This window comes from Scyliorhinus torazame, chromosome 8 (genome assembly GCF_047496885.1).
Source record: "Scyliorhinus torazame isolate Kashiwa2021f chromosome 8, sScyTor2.1, whole genome shotgun sequence".
In the NCBI taxonomy this organism is placed as follows: domain Eukaryota; kingdom Metazoa; phylum Chordata; class Chondrichthyes; order Carcharhiniformes; family Scyliorhinidae; genus Scyliorhinus; species Scyliorhinus torazame.
Window position 1 is genome coordinate 275,696,787 of NC_092714.1, and position 16,532 is coordinate 275,713,318.

Below are 16,532 nucleotides of genomic sequence, written 5' to 3' on the forward strand. Positions count from 1 at the left end.
CACCCAACTGGGCGATGTGGTCCCTGAGGAACTTGAGTTCCGTCTGGCCAAAAGAGCATTTGGCTCTGTTGAGGCGTAGGCCCTGCTCACGTATGCGTTTGAACACGCGCTGGAGGCGACTGACATGCTCCTGCGGGGTGGTGGACCAAATGATTATGTCGTCGACATAGACGCGAACACCTTCAATGCCTTCCATCATTTGTTCCATGATCCTATGGAACACTTCTGAAGCAGATATGATCCTAAACGGCATCCTGTTGTAACAATATCTGCCAAAGGGGGTATTGAATGTGCAAAGTTTCCTGCTGGATTTGTCGAGCTGGATTTGCCAGAATCCTTTCGAGGCGTCGAGTTTGGTGAAGAGCTTGGCGCGAGCCATCTCGCATGTGATCTCTTCGTGCTTGGGAATTGGATAATGCTCCCTCATGATATTGCGATTCAGATCCTTGGGATCAATGCAAATTCTCAGCTCGCCAGAAGGCTTTTTTACACACACCATGGACCTGACCCAGTCGGTAGGTTCCGTGACTCTGGAGATCACTCCTTGGTCCTGGAGGTCCTGCAGCTGCTGCTTGAGGCGGTTCTTAAGGGGTGCTGGGACCCTGCAAGGTGCGTGCACCACAGGCGAGGCGTTCTGTTTGAGTAGAATCTTGTAGGCATATGGGAGCGTGCCCATGCCTTCGAAGACGTCGTGGTGCTGGGCGATGATGGCGTTGAGCTGCGCCCTGAAGTCAGCATCCTGAAAGGCAGACGTGTCATCAGGAGAGAGAGAGTGAACTCTCTGAACTAGGTTCAACAGCTTGCACGCCTGTGCGCCAAACAGGGAGTCTTTCAAGGAGCCCACGATCTCAAAAGGTAGGATGGCTTTGCGTGACCCTGTGCGTCACTTCAAGTTGGCACGAGCTGGTAGCAGGAATGACATTGCCACTATAATCCAATAGTTGGCAGGCGGATGGAAGGATGGCTGGTTTGACACAAAGGCTTTGGAGGTCAGACCGCGCAATGAGATTGGCAGAGGCACCAGTGTCCAGGCAGAATTGTATTTGGGACCGGTTGACCGTCAGGGTGGCACACCGCTCATCGTCCGGATCGATGCTGTATACCGACAGCCGCTGGTGTCTTTGCTTCGGGGACAGCCTGTTTTTCGTTACGACACAGACTTGAAAAGGCGCCTTCGGGTCCTCGGTGTCACTGCTGTGTCGGAGGTCCGCATCGGACTCGGTGACCGTGAGTTGAATTGCCCGAACGTTCCTGCGAGGCTGGCTGAAGCGATATGAATTGGCAGGCTGAGCTGCTCGGCAGCAGGCAGCATAGTGGCCAAGTCTGCCACATCTCAGGCATCGTCGGGATTTGGCAGGGCATTGATGTTTTAAATGTGCGGAGCCACAGTTGTCGCACGTCGTAGCATCAGCACGTTCGCTGTGCCACCGTGCATGCGCGGTGCGGTCCTGCGTGGTGCGCGCCTGCGCATTGCATTCTTCGATGTCTCCGTCCCCTCGTTTGGTGCGCACAAGCGCGGGAGTCCGCGAAAAGCGCGCAAAATGGCCGCCCTCATCCAGGCTGAGGCCCTGGAGTTGCTCAATCACTTGGACCCGTTCCGCCTCGTGGTGACCTTGCTGCGCCGTTTCAGCCGCTTGGATGTGGGAATACCGACTCGTGGCGTTTTCGTGTAAGACACAGGTCTCAATGGCGGTCGCTAGGGTGAGCTGCTTTACTTTGAGGAGCTGCTGATTTAGAGGGTCCGACTGAACATCGGAAACGATCTGGTCGCGTATCATGGAGTCGGAGGTGGGTCCGTAGCTGCAAGACTGTGCAAGGATGCAGCGGTGCGTGAGAAAGGATTGGAAAGGTTCATCCTTACCCTGCAAACGCTGTTGGAACACTTAGCGCTCAAAACTTTCAATCACCTCTATGTTGCAGTGAGTGTCAAACTTGAGGAGGACCATCTTGAACTTTGTTTTATCTTCATCATCCGCAAAGGTGAGAGAGTTGAAAATGTGGATGGCATGGTCCCCGGCCGTGGAGAGGAGAAGAGCGATCTTCCTGGTGTCCGAGGCACCCTCCCTGTCCGTGGCTTTGAGGAAGAGCTGGAAGCGCTGTTTGAATATCTTCCAGTTGGCCCGTAGGTTGCCGGCGATGCGGAGCGGCGGCGGCGGGCTGATGTTGTCCGTGTTGCAGGATGACGGAATGCTGGCGGAAGGCAGATCACTTGCAGGTAGGTCTAAGAAGTGCTAATATCCCTCAACTCCTGGTATCATGATGTGTTGGGTGTTCTGGATCCGTGGAACACATACAGGTCACCAACACTTGAAATAGTGCAACACTATTTTATTGAATCATTAACTGTTGTAACATACCCTGACTGTGGGTTAATACGATACCAGCTTTAACTAAAGACCTTTGCCTTGTCCTAACCAGTCGGTGCACTCAGCACATGGTGAATGTCTGTGTTGCAGGCTGTGAGCTCTGTCCTCCTAGCGAGCTGCAGCTCGAATGAGTGGGAACTCTGAAGCCCCCTGTCTTTATACTGCGTGTGCTCTCACTGGTGATTGGCTGCGGTGTTGTGTGTGTTGATTGGTACCACTGTGTGTCCATCAGTGTGTGTCTGCACCATGATAGACTGGTGTATATTATGACACCAGATACCAGGACAAAGAGCGGATCCTGAGGTGGGCAAAGGACATTCCACCTGCCTCTCCAGGACATTCGTGCTGACCTGGTCAAGCGCCGGGCACAATTCAATGGTGCCAAATCGAGGCTGTACGAAAGTGGGGTGGGGTTTGGCTCCACCCTGCGAAGCTATGGGTCATAGGCCAGGGTAAAGAACACTACTCTGACACCCTGGAGAGAGCCAACACGTTTGTCCAGAAAAATGGACTGGGATCCCAACGATAGAGGGCAGTGGTCAGAACGCGGGCTGCACGAATTCGAGAGGCGCAGGGGCGAACAGTCAGAGGGGCGGGGGGGGCGGGGGTAGATGGGTGTTAAATAGGGGAATCCGACTGTTAGGGGAACCTTTACACTAGCGAGCAGGCTGGTGTACAGGAGTGCAGCGAAGGAGGATGTCACGGTGCGACTCCCTGGAGGGAGTGCCTGGCAGAGGGGAAGGGAAGAACACCTTCAGGGGAAAGAAAGGGCAAAACGTGTGGTGGGGCGGGGGGGAGGTGGGTAGAGGAGGGAGGTAGGGGAGGCAGAGAAGAGGGTAAAGCTGAGGGGGGCTAGGAAGGGGGAGCGCAAAGGTAGGTGGTAAAGGGGGAGAAACAGAGGGGGGGGGGTTTAGAGCGAAGGGAGAGTGTAGAGAACTAGTTGCAACTGACAACACGTGGAGGTGGTGAAAATGAGGAAGTACTCGGCGGCCATCTTGAAAGGCCGATGAGCAAGAGCAGGCCAGGCCCACCAAGGCCAGGCCCACCAAGGCCAGGCCCACCAAGGCCAGGCCCACAAAGGCCAGGCCCACCAAGGCCAGGCCCACCAAGGCCAGGCCCACCAAGGCCAGGCCCACCAAGTGAGTATGGTTCACCCCACAGGAGGGAAGGGGGGGGGGACACATCCGCGGAGGTTCAATCACCTGGGAGAAAAATAATTCTCCTTCTTCTCACGTGCACAAGGCCTACTTTTTTGTCTTGGGGAAAAAGTTGCATCCAGAAGTATCAAAGGCAGAATGCTCCTTGTTTATAATCTCTGACCACACGCCATATTACATGAATGTGAGGTTGGCAAAGGGCCGGGCCCAACGCCCCCCCCCCAATGTTCCCCCCCCCCCCCCACCCCCCCGACCCCCCATGGAAGCTGGATGCAGCTCTACATGTCGATAAGGGATTCTGTACAAAGATATCCCCAAACAACGACGGTTATGTAACCTGCAACCAAAGCAGGGAGGTCTCACCCTCCACGTTTGGGGAGGCACTTAGATCAGCGGAGTGGTAGACGAGCATTCGGAGAGGGGGCAGAGAGCACAGAGTCTCACTCCATGCGGATGACTTGCTCCTCGACCAGTCGAACCCCCTCACCAGCATGGGAAATATAATAGGACTGAATAAAATAGGACTGAGTCAGCACGGCTTCGACAAGGGGAGGTCATGTTTGACAAATCTGTTAGAGTTGTTTGAGGAAGTAACAAGGAAGTTAGACAAAGGAGAACCAGTGGACGTGATTTGTTTAGATCTCCAGAAAGCCTTTCACAAGGTTCCACATAGGAGACTGTTAAATAAGTTAAGAGCCCATGGTGTTCAGGGTAAGATCCTGGCATGGATAGAGGATTGGCTGACTGGCAGAAGGCAGGGAGTGGGGATAAAGGGGTCTTTTTCAGGATAGCAGCCGGTGACTAGTGGTGTGCCTCAGGGGTCGGTGCTGGGACCACAACTTTTCACAATATGCATTAATGACCTGGAAGAAGGTACTGAAGGCACAGTTGCTAAGTTTGCAGATGATACAAAGATCTGTAGAGGGACATGAAGTATTGAGGAAGCAAGGGGGCTGCAGAAGGACTCGGACAGGCTAGGAGAGTGGGCAATGAAGTGGCAGATGGAATACAATGTGGAAAAGAGTGAAGTTATGCACTTTGGAAGGAGAAATAGAGACATAGACTATTTTCTAAACGGGAAGATGCTTTGGGAAGATGCTTAGGAAATCAGAAGCACAAAGGGACTTGGGAGTCCTTGTTCCCGATTCTCTTAAGGTTAATGTGCAGGTTCAGTCGGCAGCTCGGAAGGCAGATGCAATGTTAGCATTCATGTCGAGAGGGCTAGAATACAAGACCAGGGATGTACTTCTGAGGCTGTATAAGGCTCTGGTCAGACCCCATTTGGAGTATTGTGAGCAGTTTTGGGCCCCGCGTCTAAGGAAGGATGTGCTGGCCTTGGAAAGGGTGCAGAGGAGGTTCACAAGAATGATCCCTGCAATGAAGAGCTTGCCGTATGAGGAACGGTTGAGGACTCTGGGTCTGTACTTGTTGGAGTTTAGAAGGATGAGAGGGGATCTGATTGAAACTTACAGGACACTGCGAGGCCTGGATAGAGTGGACGTGGAGAGGATGTTTCCACTTGTAGATAAAGTTAGAACCAGAGGACACCATCTCAGACTTCCCGTACCAGCCTCCCCGAACAGGCACCGGAATGTGGCGGCTTGGGGCTTTTCACAGTAACTTCATTTTAGGGGCTGGTTTAGCACAGGGCTAAATAGCTGGCTTTTAAAGCAGACCAAGGCAGGCCAGCAGCGCGGTTCAATTCCCGTACCAGCCACCCCGAACAGGCGCCAGAATGTGGCGACTAGGGGCTTTACACAGTAACTTCATCTGTAGCCTACTTGTGACAATAAGCGATTTTCATTTCATTTCATTTCAATTCATTTCAAGGGACGATCTTATAAAACAGAGATGAGGAGGAATTTCTTCAGCCAGAGGGTGGTGAATCTGTGGAACTCTTTGCCGCAGAAGGTTGTGGAGGTCAAATCATTGAGTGTCATTCAGACAGAGATAGATAGGTTCTTGATTAATAAGGGGATCAGGGGTTATGGGGAGAAGGCAGGAGAATGGAGATGAGAAAATATCAGCCATGATTGAATGGTGGAGCAGACTCAATGGGCCGAGTGGCCTAATTCTGCTCCCATGTCTTATGGTCTAACAGGACTCCTTAGGGAGTTTGGCGCCTTCTCAGGTTACAAACTCAACCTGGAAAAGAGCGAAATCTTCTCGGTGAACCCCTGAAATGGAGGAGCAGAGCTGCAAGAACTACCGCTTAAAGTGACCCAGACCAAGTTCAGGTACCTGGGGATCCAAGTGGCCCACACCTGGACGAGGCTCCATAAATTGGCACGGTAGCACAGTGGTTAGCACTGTGGCTTCACCACTCCAGGGTCCCAGGTTCGATTCCCGGCTTGGGTCACTGTCTGTTCGGAGTCTGCACGTTCTCCCCGTGTCTGCGTGGGTTTCCTCCGGGTGCTCCGGTTTCCTCCCACAAGTCCCAAGAGGCATGCTTGTTAGGTGAATTAGCCATTCTGGATTCTCCCTCAGTGTACCCGAACAGGTGCCGGAGTGTGGCGACTAGGAGATTTTCACAGTACCTTCATTGTTAATCATGACCCTGTTTTCGAGGTCATGCCCAGGGTTGTGGGGGTCGGATGAAGCTGTGCCAGTCTGTGACGGCCATCGGGGTGTCAGTGCACCGAGAGCTCTGGACGGGGAAGGGGGCGGGACGTCCTGACCTTACCCTCACTGATCGCCAGGCGGAGATTTCTGCTCAGCTGGGTGTCAACAGCGCCACCCAGTGCAACTAGAAAAAATAAAATTTTCAACCAGGGGGTCCGTAGAGAGATTCCACGACACGTGGAACAAATTCACAAGCCTCTTCACAGACCTGTTTGCAACCACGCAAACCGGAGAGGGGGCCGGGAGCTAGCTAAGGTAGGGAATTAGGGATATGGAGGGGGGGGGGGCGGTCAGGGAAAGCCTCCCACTCCCCCACCAGTGGAACGGGGTTCACCGACGAGCGAGGGGAATGACCCCAACTACACCTGTGGGGGTAAAGCAGGTTGGCCGCTATTGCAAGCGACAGGAGTCCCGGCGGACCCCCGGCAAACCACTGTAAACGCCGAACACCGATGTATATCTGTAAATATTCAGTAGCATTGGAGCCTCAGTCATGGTTACGGTGACAGTGAGGGGCTCAGTCTTGTTGTTCCTATTTTGGGTTATTATCACTGTTGTTCCATTGCCTGTTACAGGCAAAACTCAGTTTCCTCTTTCGTTTTTTCTGTATCTATAACTCCAAACACCAATGGAAATATTTAAAACAAAAGAACACTTCTAAAAAAAACTGTGTGATACACACGTATGTAAATAATGTAGGGAAATGATCGAGCTGGGACTACTGTCACAGACGCAGTGACAGCTTGGGATACTTGTGTTGGTGTTATTGTTTTGTTTATTATTATTGTTTCCTTGTTGTTCTGCAAAGTTTGGATATTAAGTGCAAAAATCCCAATAAAAAGATTTTCAAAAGAAAAATGTAGAGTTGTTTTGCTGTCATTTATGTCTAATTATAATGATGGAAGATTCCAGAACTGATGTTGAGTGAGAGGAATCTGATGGAAAATTTCCCCATTGCTATCATGCCTCGGCCCTGCCATATTAGCAGCAAACCCTCCCCTTTCTCTGAGCCTGGCAGCTCTACCCCTGGCGAAGGATCTGCCCTGAACTCAGCCTACCTCCCTCTCTCTCGGGTGCTGATAGTTTCTGCCGAGGCTACAATGTGAACTCCCTGCAGAAATTGCCTGGCTTTGTCACCGTTCCAGGCGGCCTAACTGAACACAACCTGATCATTTTTGTACCAAAAATCTTTTACATCCCTGTGAAAAACAATTTGCATTTTGTTAATGAAAAGATTACTTGTGGCTGCATTTGTTCTCAAGAGAGTCCTGAACATTCAAATCGAGAATAGAAATTATTATTGGTACAAAGGAGGTTTTATTCACACTATTACAGGTCAGCAATTAGGAATCATTAAAAGTAACTGTTAATCAGACATTTATTTTTTGCTCGACTGAAGTAAGGAGAGAATGGAGACTGGAATCTCATTTTTCCCAGTTAATAATGGGGAGGTGCAGACAGAAGGAGAGAAATCTCTGGCACTGATCTTCCCAAGTAGTCGAATACCATCGGATTGTGGTTTGTGTGGACAGTAATAATAAATTCTTCATTTAGTGGGGGGGGGGGCTCTGCAGGTACAACATTTCTAGTTTGGTGGGGAGAGTGAAAGCCGATCTGGCAAGGTGGGATTGTCTCCCTCTGCCACTGGCGGGTCGGATACAGGCGGTTAAAATGAACGTGTTGCCGCGATTTCTGTTTATTTTTCAATGCCTGTCAATTTTCCTGCCAAAGGCTTTTTTCAGAGAGATTGAGGGAAGGATTACGTCGTTCACATGGGGAGGGAAGGTGGCCAGAGTTAGAAAGGGGCTGCTGCAGAGGGGAAGGCAGGCAGGGGGTTTGGGTCAACCAAACCTGATGTATTACTACTGGGCGGCGAATGTGGAGAAGGTGTGGAGCTGGGTCAGAGGGGTTGATTCTCAGTGGGTCAGAATGGAGGAGAGTTTGTGCAGGGGGTCAGGATTGAAAGCACTAGCAACAGTGCCGCTCCCGATAGCCCCTGGGAGATACTCAGGGAGTCCGGTAATAATAGCTTCATTGAGAATTTGGAGGCAGTTTCACCAACATTTCGGGTTGGGGGCAGGGTCAAGGGAATTGCCGATTCAGGGGAACCACAGATTTGAGCCAGGGAGGTGGGATGGAAATTTTCGGAAATGGAGGAGAAGGGGATTAAGACACTAAAAGATTTGTTTCTTGGGAGTCGGTTTGCAGGATTGAAGGAGCTGGAAGCGAATTATGGGCTGGAGAAGGGGGAAATGTTCAGATACATGCAGATTTGAGATTTTGTCAGAAAGGAGATACAGAACTTCCCGGAGGAGCCGGTCTCCACATTGCTGGAGGAGATGCTGACGAGAGGGGGACTGGAGAAGGGGGTAGTGTCAGCGGTTTACGGGGCTATTTTGGAAGAGGAGAAGGCACCACTGGAAGGGATCAAAGCAAAGTGGGAGGACGAGTTGGGGGAGGATATGGCGGAGGGGTTCTGGTGTGAGGTGCTCCGGAGAGTGAATGCCTCCACCTCGTGCGCGAGGTTGGGGCTGATACAGCTGAAGGTGGTATACAGAGCACACCTCACGAGGGCGAGGATGAGCCGATTCTTTGAAGGTGTAGAAGATGCGTGTGAACACTGCCGGGGGGGAGGGGGGGGGGGGATGATGATGCTGAACACGTTCATATGTTTTGATCCTGTCCAAAACTGGAGGATTACTGGAAGGAGGTGTTTAGGGTAATCTCTAAAGTGGTGCGCGTGAAACTGGACCCGGGCTTTCAGGAGGTCATATTCGGGGTGTCGGACCGGCCAAGGTTGGAAACGGGAGCGGAGGCAGATGTTGTAGCCTTCGCCTCATTGATCGCCCGAAGGCGGATCCTGATAGGTTGGAGAGCAACCTCTCCACCCTGTGCCCTGGCGTGATGGGGGGACCTGTTGGAATTCTTGACTCTTGAGAAGGTTAAGTTTGAACTGAGGGGAAGCTCGGAGGGGTTCTACAATTCATGGACATTATTCATTCTGCACTTTCAAGAAGTGGATAACATGGAACATTAGTTGGGGCGTGTGGGTGGGAGGGTTGGGGGGGGAGGGGGGCTGTGTGTATTAATGGGGACTATGGGTAATCCCTAATTCCTTTTTGTCATTTGTTTGTGTGAACATGTGGGCTAATGTTTGGGGTTTGGTGGGAGGATGTGATCGCTGTTATTGATATGGGGATTGACATATTTGTTACTGATTATTGTTTATTGTTGGTGGGTGTAAATTTGGGAGAAAATGTGAAAAAGGAGAATAAAAATATTTTTTTTAAAAAAAATTCTTCATTCATTTCCCCTGGACTTGGGTAAAATCTGTGAACATAAAAAAATAAGAGCAAGGTAGGCCATTCGGCCCGTCAAGCTTGCTCCACCATTCAATCCGATCAAGGCTGATCTTCAGCTTCAACCCTACTTTCCCAATCCCTCCCCTTATCTCCCAGCCCCCTGGGAGACCCAAACCTACCTCGGCCTTAAACAACTTCAGAGGCACTCAGTCGCTGATTCGGCGATCCACCATTGGCACTGGATGGGGTACGGGGGGCGGAGGGGGGGGGGGGGGCAGTGCTGGTGGTGAGTGGAGTTGCTGAGCAGCTCCGCTCCCTCCCACATGGTGGAGCACTGTTCAGTCTTCCTTTGGTCGGGAATCACACAACAACATGGAAAGGACAATACCTCCAAAATCTGTCTTAATTGCCCCCCAGCTTGAGAAGATGACCATCATCGAGACAGTCTGGCATTTCCATTCCCTGTCCCACTCATTCCGTGTGCCTATTCTGCCTCCTGCCTGACAATAAACCTGGCAACGTGCAGGGACTGGCTGAACAGAACGCCATGTGTTCACACCTGGGAACAAAGGGCAAGGGCAACTGTGCGAACAGTAAATAGACTTGCCAGCTCCACGTTTTGGGGGCAGGAGGAAAAAGAGAGATTTGTGTGGTCAGCAGAGGCTCTTTGTGAACTACCGGGGCGAATAGTAACCTTTATTAGTGTCACAAGTAGGCCGACACTAACACTGCAATGAAGTGACTGTGTAAAGCCCCTAGTCACCACATTCCGGCACCTGTTCGGGTACACCGAGGGAGAATTCAGAATGACCAATTCACCGAACAAGCACGTCTTTCGGGACTTGTGGGAGGAAACCGGAGCACCCGGAGGAAACCCACGCAGACACGGGGAGAACGTGCAGACTCCACACAGACAGTGACCCAAGGTTGGAATTGAACCCGGGGCCCTGGCGCTGTGAAGCAACAGTGCTAACTACTGTGTTACCCTGCCGCCTAAAATTTTAGAAGCTGGAAGCGACTGTGGACGGGCTGCTAGAAAGATTGTACTTTTGTGGAGACTGTGGTCAGTATAAAGGAGGGGGAACAGTCCTCTGTGTATATATCTGTATCTTGGAGGGGATTATAAGAGACAAGATTTATAATCATCTAGATAGGAATAATATGATCAGGGATAGTCAGCATGGCTTTGTGAAGGGTAGGTCATGCCTCACAAAACTTATTGAGTTCTTTGAGAAGGAGACTGAACAGGTAGACGAGGGTAGAGCAGTTGATGTGGTGTATATGGATTTCAGCAAAGCGTTTGATAAGGTTCCCCACGGTAGGCTATTGCAGAAAATACGGAGGCTGGGAATTGAGGGTGATTTAGAGATGTGGATCAGAAATTGGCTAGCTGAAAGAAGACAGAGGGTGGTGGTTGATGGGAAATGTTCAGAATGGAGTACAGTCACAAGTGGAGTACCACAAGGATCTGTTCTGGGGCCGTTGCTGTTTGTCATTTTTATCAATGACCTAGAGGAAGGCGCAGAAGGGTGGGTGAGTAAATTTGCAGACGATACTAAAGTCGGTGGTGTTGTCGATAGTGTGGAAGGATGTAGCAGGTTACAGAGGGATATAGATAAGCTGCAGAGCTGGGCTGAGAGGTGGCAAATGGAGTTTAATGTAGAGAAGTGTGAGGTGATTCACTTTGGAAGGAATAACAGGAATGCGGAATATTTGGCTAATGGTAAAGTTCTTGAAAGTGTGGATGAGCAGAGGGATCTAGGTGTCCATGTACATAGATCCCTGAAAGTTGCCACCCAGGTTGATAGGGTTGTGAAGAAGGACTATGGAGTGTTGGCCTTTATTGGTAGAGGGATTGAGTTCCGGAGTCGAGAGGTCATGTTGCAGCTGTACAGAACTCTGGTACGGCCGCATTTGGAGTATTGCGTACAGTTCTGGTCACCGCATTATAGGAAGGATGTGGAGGCTTTGGAGCGGGTGCAGAGGAGATTTACCAGGATGTTGCCTGGTATGGAGGGAAAATCTTATGAGGAAAGGCTGATGGACTTGAGGTTGTTTTCGTTGGAGAGAAGAAGGTTAAGAGGAGACTTAATAGAGGCATACAAAATGATCAGGGGGTTGGATAGGGTGGACAGTGAGAGCCTTCTCCCGCGGATGGATATGGCTGACACGAGGGGACATAACTTTAAACTGAGGGGTAATAGATATAGGACAGAGGTCAGAGGTAGGTTCTTTACGCAAAGAGTAGTGAGGCCGTGGAATGCCCTACCTGCTACAGTAGTGAACTCGCCAACATTGAGGGCATTTAAAAGTTTATTGGATAAACATATGGATGATAATGGCATAGTGTAGGTTAGATGGCTTTTGTTTGGTGCAACATCGTGGGCCGAAGGGCCTGTACTGCGCTGTATTGTTCTATGTTCTATGTTCTATAACTCGCCTGCAAAAATTGAGTTAGCTCCGTGTTTTTAGTCATCTGTTACAGTAAAAGACTGAAAATGTGAAATATCGTCATCCTTTTCAGATATTAAGTGGAAGTTCAAATTTCTTTTGGAACGTTATCAGTCTCCACGGGGATTGTAACAACTGAGTGAGGTTGTAAGTTCGAGTCACGTTAGTGAGTCTTAAACCGTAGGCTGATGCTCTTGAGCATTGAGACCAGTTCCAACTCATTTGACAAGCTGGTGAGAGAGGGGATCGAGCTCTCCAAACTGAAGGAGGTGGAAGGACAACGTGCTGACCCATTGTACCGACCACTCTCTCCCCAGCTGCTCATATAACACAATGACTGACCATCTCATCAGGGGCGATTGATGAGAGCGCACACTGTTGGAATCAGCGATCAATACCCAGACGCTCTGTGGAGAATATCATTCCCCGACCCAAATACCATCTCATTTTGGTATTTTTTTAATTATGTAGGCCGATCAGAATCATTCAGACACACTCACACACTTAGCCTCGGGGAGGGGAATGTTGATCTTAACACAGAAAATCAAAGGTTCGATGGAAAGAAGTGAAGTTTACACATCCCGTGAGTAAAAAATTATTATTTTTATTTACTGATGGGGAAAATATAAAAATCAAACATGAAACAGAAGAACATAAAATCTGACAGCTGGTGTTAAACCTAATGGAGAAATATCTCCACGGCCTGTGTGACAGACCACCAACTTATTCTGAACATACAGTTTACTGATGAATTTTTTTTTTAAATAGACTAGGCAAGTGCCAATCAAAAAAATTAAATAATTAGGCTCATGGAGAAAATTAATATTAAAAGCTACAGAATGCATCTATAAAAGGCCCCAGTCACTGGTCTTTAAGAAAAACAAATACATTTGGCATTTCGTACACAAATGTCCCTTCTACACAATTATTCAACAGTGAACAGTGTGTGCTACATAAAATCAGAGACAAAAAAAAATACTCTCTTGTCTATAAAGTAAATCACAGAATAATCTTTCAACACACAAAGCTTCTGTAATTATCAACACATCTAGAACATTTAGTAAAACTACAGAAAAACAATATCCTAAATATACGCTTTCTTCAACAAACTGCTTCACATTTAATATTTTAACGTCCTCACCATTTTCAATTTGTCTTTATTCAAGTGGTCAGAATGCGGTATGAAAAGGCATCTTGATCATAAATAGCAGTCCACTTGTGGATTTGTGAACTCACATTCTGTCTGCACAGTTTAGTGCCGTTCAACATTAGGGGGGGAAAAAAATCATCATAATCATCGGAATAATGTTAAGACCACAAGCGTTGGGCCAAAGGTCCTGAATTAACCACAAAAGCAGTTCACTACAGTAGCAGTTGAGGACTAAGCTTGGGGCAAGCAAAATATTTCCTTCATAGGACAGAGTTAAATCACCCCCTTTTATTTTAATTTTTAAACTTTATTATTTTTTTTGGAAAGAAAGGGTTAGAATCCTATGATAAGATGAGTGAGCTCACAGGCCACCGTTTCGGTCTCTAGTTCCAAGTGCTTGGTGGCTGGCTCTTTTAACGTCCTCAGTGTTACCAACGTCTGGGGCATCTGTCAGGCTGGTAACCTCCTTGGTGAAGTCCAAGTAAAGAAGGTCTTGTGAGCTCAGGTGAGGTAGAGTGGTTTGTCCCTTGGTAACATGCTTAATTCAAAGAAAAAGGTGTTAGTGTCGTGAAGCGAAGCGAGGCAAGGCTGGTATCTTCACCTGGAGCCTGTGCTGCATTACCATCTGAAGGTTTCATGGTGAGAATGTTTAATGCTATTGTAATAGCGGTTTTAAACCAATTATAAAATGCAGGAAAGATCAACTGACCAGAGCTGTGGTCTGCGGTGACGAAAGCGAGCTTTAATAGTTGCATTAAAATCACGAGCAGAGCAAATTTGATATGAATGCATTGAGTTGGGAATCCTGTAACAAAGCATCATTTCCAGCCTGTGCTTCTAATTATTTCTGAACTCTGGAGAATGTTATTGCTTTGAACCTCTCACCTCATCCTGGTCTTCTAATGTACTTGGTGTACACCAGATAGAAAATACTTGGAAGGGCAGTGGATGACTGAATCAGTACAATCCCCCCCCCAGTCTAATCCAGTTTAATCAACATCACCCATAGTCACATCCAGTTTAATCACCCACACAACGCTCCGCTCTTTAACCCACATGCCCCCCCTGCTTCTAGTCGTGTTTAACCCACGTGTCCAACGCAAGCTGAGTGTTTTGTTTTGCCAGCTCATTACTGAGCCGCTCTCCGTTCCTGCTTACCTGCAGTGGTTTATGACGCACTCACTGTTGCAATATTCATTGTCCCACTCACTGCTTTGTACTGGTGGGTTTGACGCACTGGGGGACTGGGCACTGACTGTGTTCTGGAACTCTGGCTGCATGTGAGCATATGCCTGGAGGAAGAGAAATTTACACTTCATTTTCGAGACATTGTAATTCAACAACTTAAATCTAGGAATCCTACTCGCTGATATCTGCTGGGGTTTTTAATAAGGAGCAAAGGAATTATTTCATTCACAGGCGACAGTGAATAATTCTGCAGAAATCGTTATGCCTGGGATTCCCAATTTATCTCACTTCATCGCTCATTTTGAATTTCATTCCTGTCACCTCTCTTACTTTGAAGAAACCAGTTTCAACGCAGAGAGGGGCCAGAATTGGTCCGAGGCATTTGGGATCGTGGGGATTTGCTGAGAATAGGTTTCTGTGCTGCTAAAGGTTACTGCTGCTGGTCAGGCTGCTCGGGATGTTCGCTGGGCTTTCCCAAACTAGCTGTAACCACTCTCTGGGCGGAATGACAATGCTCACCTGCTGTCCAGCTGGAGAGTGAAGCTGAGACTGGACCGGCAATGGCATCTGCTGGGAGATGATTGGCTGGCTCTGCACTTGTTGCATGGCGATGGACTGGTTCAGGATGGCAGCCTGCTGCTGGTGGTGGTGTTGGAGGGAGAGCTGCTGGTGCAGGGGAGGGCTGATCTGCAGCGAAGGCGGGGGAGAGCCACTCAGTGGCATCTGCGACATCTTGGAGGTGAGGGTCCGCGAGAGGTTGCGGTGAGAAGAGCCTGAGTATGTTTGCAGCTCTGACTGAGGGAGGAAGGAATTTGGTGCAATGAACGGGGACGAAGCCTGTGGCGGCAGGGTATAGAGTGGCTGTTTGGGAGGGATCATGTGTGATTGCTGAGACGCTTGTCCACTCTTCGTGTCCACTTGGTCGCTGTAGCTCTGCAGAAGCAGGTCAAATAAAAAAGGCTGTTAGATTGCCAGCGCTACTCAATAGAACACACAAGAATAGGAAGAGGGTTATTTTGGACCAATAATTCAGTTCCTCTTGGGAATGATCATCGTAGGTTAGCCTGATGTAGCTCACAGTCATAGAGTGATTCAGCCCATTGTGCTCCCAGAGACATTCCTTTCACTGATGGACCATTCCAGTTAGTACAAGATGGATTTGCCGTCAGAGTTGGGATTGACTCCTGGCCCCCGGGTTGAGTGGACCATACTTACTGGCCGCGATCTTGAGCCCGTACTCACCGCCCACGGCATGGGCACGAGTCCTGCGAGAATCAGGAAATGCGATTCTCGCTGGAGAGAACGTGTTTCCTGATTTACCCCGCCCCTCAGCGGCGACATCACAAGATTCACGCTCACAAAGAGTGTGAAACTCTTTATAACACATTTGAATGAATTTAAATATTATTAGCGCCCCCGCCCCCACCAATGCCGCCCCCCCCCCCTCATTAAATCACGTTGGCGAGATTTACAACAGGTTTGGCCAGACGTGATGCAGTTGAGAGGTTCCCCCGGCGGTACAAGTATGGCTCCTGGGGAGGCGTGTGGCCCGGGGGAGGGGGGGGGGGAGTGGTGAGGGACATGCCCAGGCTGTGCCCTGGCATTGCCCTCTGGCACAATCTGGCACTAGATTGACAGTGCCAACCTGGCAGTGGGGGAGGTGCCAGGGGTCGACCCTAGTGGAGCCCCATTTGGTGGGGGGTGAGGTGGGGATGGGTTGGGGTTGGGGTGCGTTAATATGTGGTGGGCAGAGGGAGAGGGCGGACATTGGGGGGGGGGAGATTATTGGGCAGGGGGCCGGAGAGGAGTCCCCGATACCTCCGGGATGTGGGCTGGGGGCCATTAGGCTGCATTGCTGTCGGGGCTCCCTTTAAAGTTGGTGTCCCAATGTCTTTGGAGCCGGTTGCTGGCTCTACGAGTCCCCGCCCCACCAGAGTGATGGCGTAAACCACACCCACTCATTTCATTTTGGGAAAGAGGCTCAAGATTCAATGTGTAAACTGTCTGTGCAGCTGGAGAGCTCCACGCCAGAGTCTAAAACTTTGCCGAAATCTGCTAAGATTCCGCCCACTGACTCAGCAAGACCCTTTCATTAAAGAGCATCACCATCAAAGCTGTGTCAAGCCTTGTGCCATTTTGTTAGGTTAAAATACTTCACTTCATAATCTATAGAAACGCAACAAGTAAAAATAAACCCAAATATAATCATAAAGTGCCACGTTACATCTTCATGTTACAGAAAGATCGGCACAGACATCAATTCAGGGTAGGTATCTGTGATTGAACAACATTCTAA

At 49.4% G+C, this 16,532-nt stretch overlaps 1 protein-coding gene across 6 annotated transcripts in view; it reads right to left on the minus strand.

Moving 5' to 3' along the window:
* Positions 1-12,482: 12,482 nt before the first annotated feature.
* tox2 (TOX high mobility group box family member 2) overlaps positions 12,483-16,532 on the minus strand; it is a 273,425-nt gene continuing 269,375 nt past the window's right edge. For all 6 annotated transcript variants that reach the window (XM_072515365.1, XM_072515364.1, XM_072515366.1 and 3 more), the window contains 3 exons: positions 14,756-15,169; positions 14,207-14,340; positions 12,483-13,586 (listed from right to left, as the gene is read on the minus strand). In XM_072515365.1, coding sequence (XP_072371466.1) covers positions 13,550-13,586; positions 14,207-14,340; positions 14,756-15,169 — 585 coding nt within the window. In that variant the 3' untranslated portion in view covers positions 12,483-13,549. The remainder of the gene's footprint in view (positions 13,587-14,206; positions 14,341-14,755; positions 15,170-16,532) is intronic.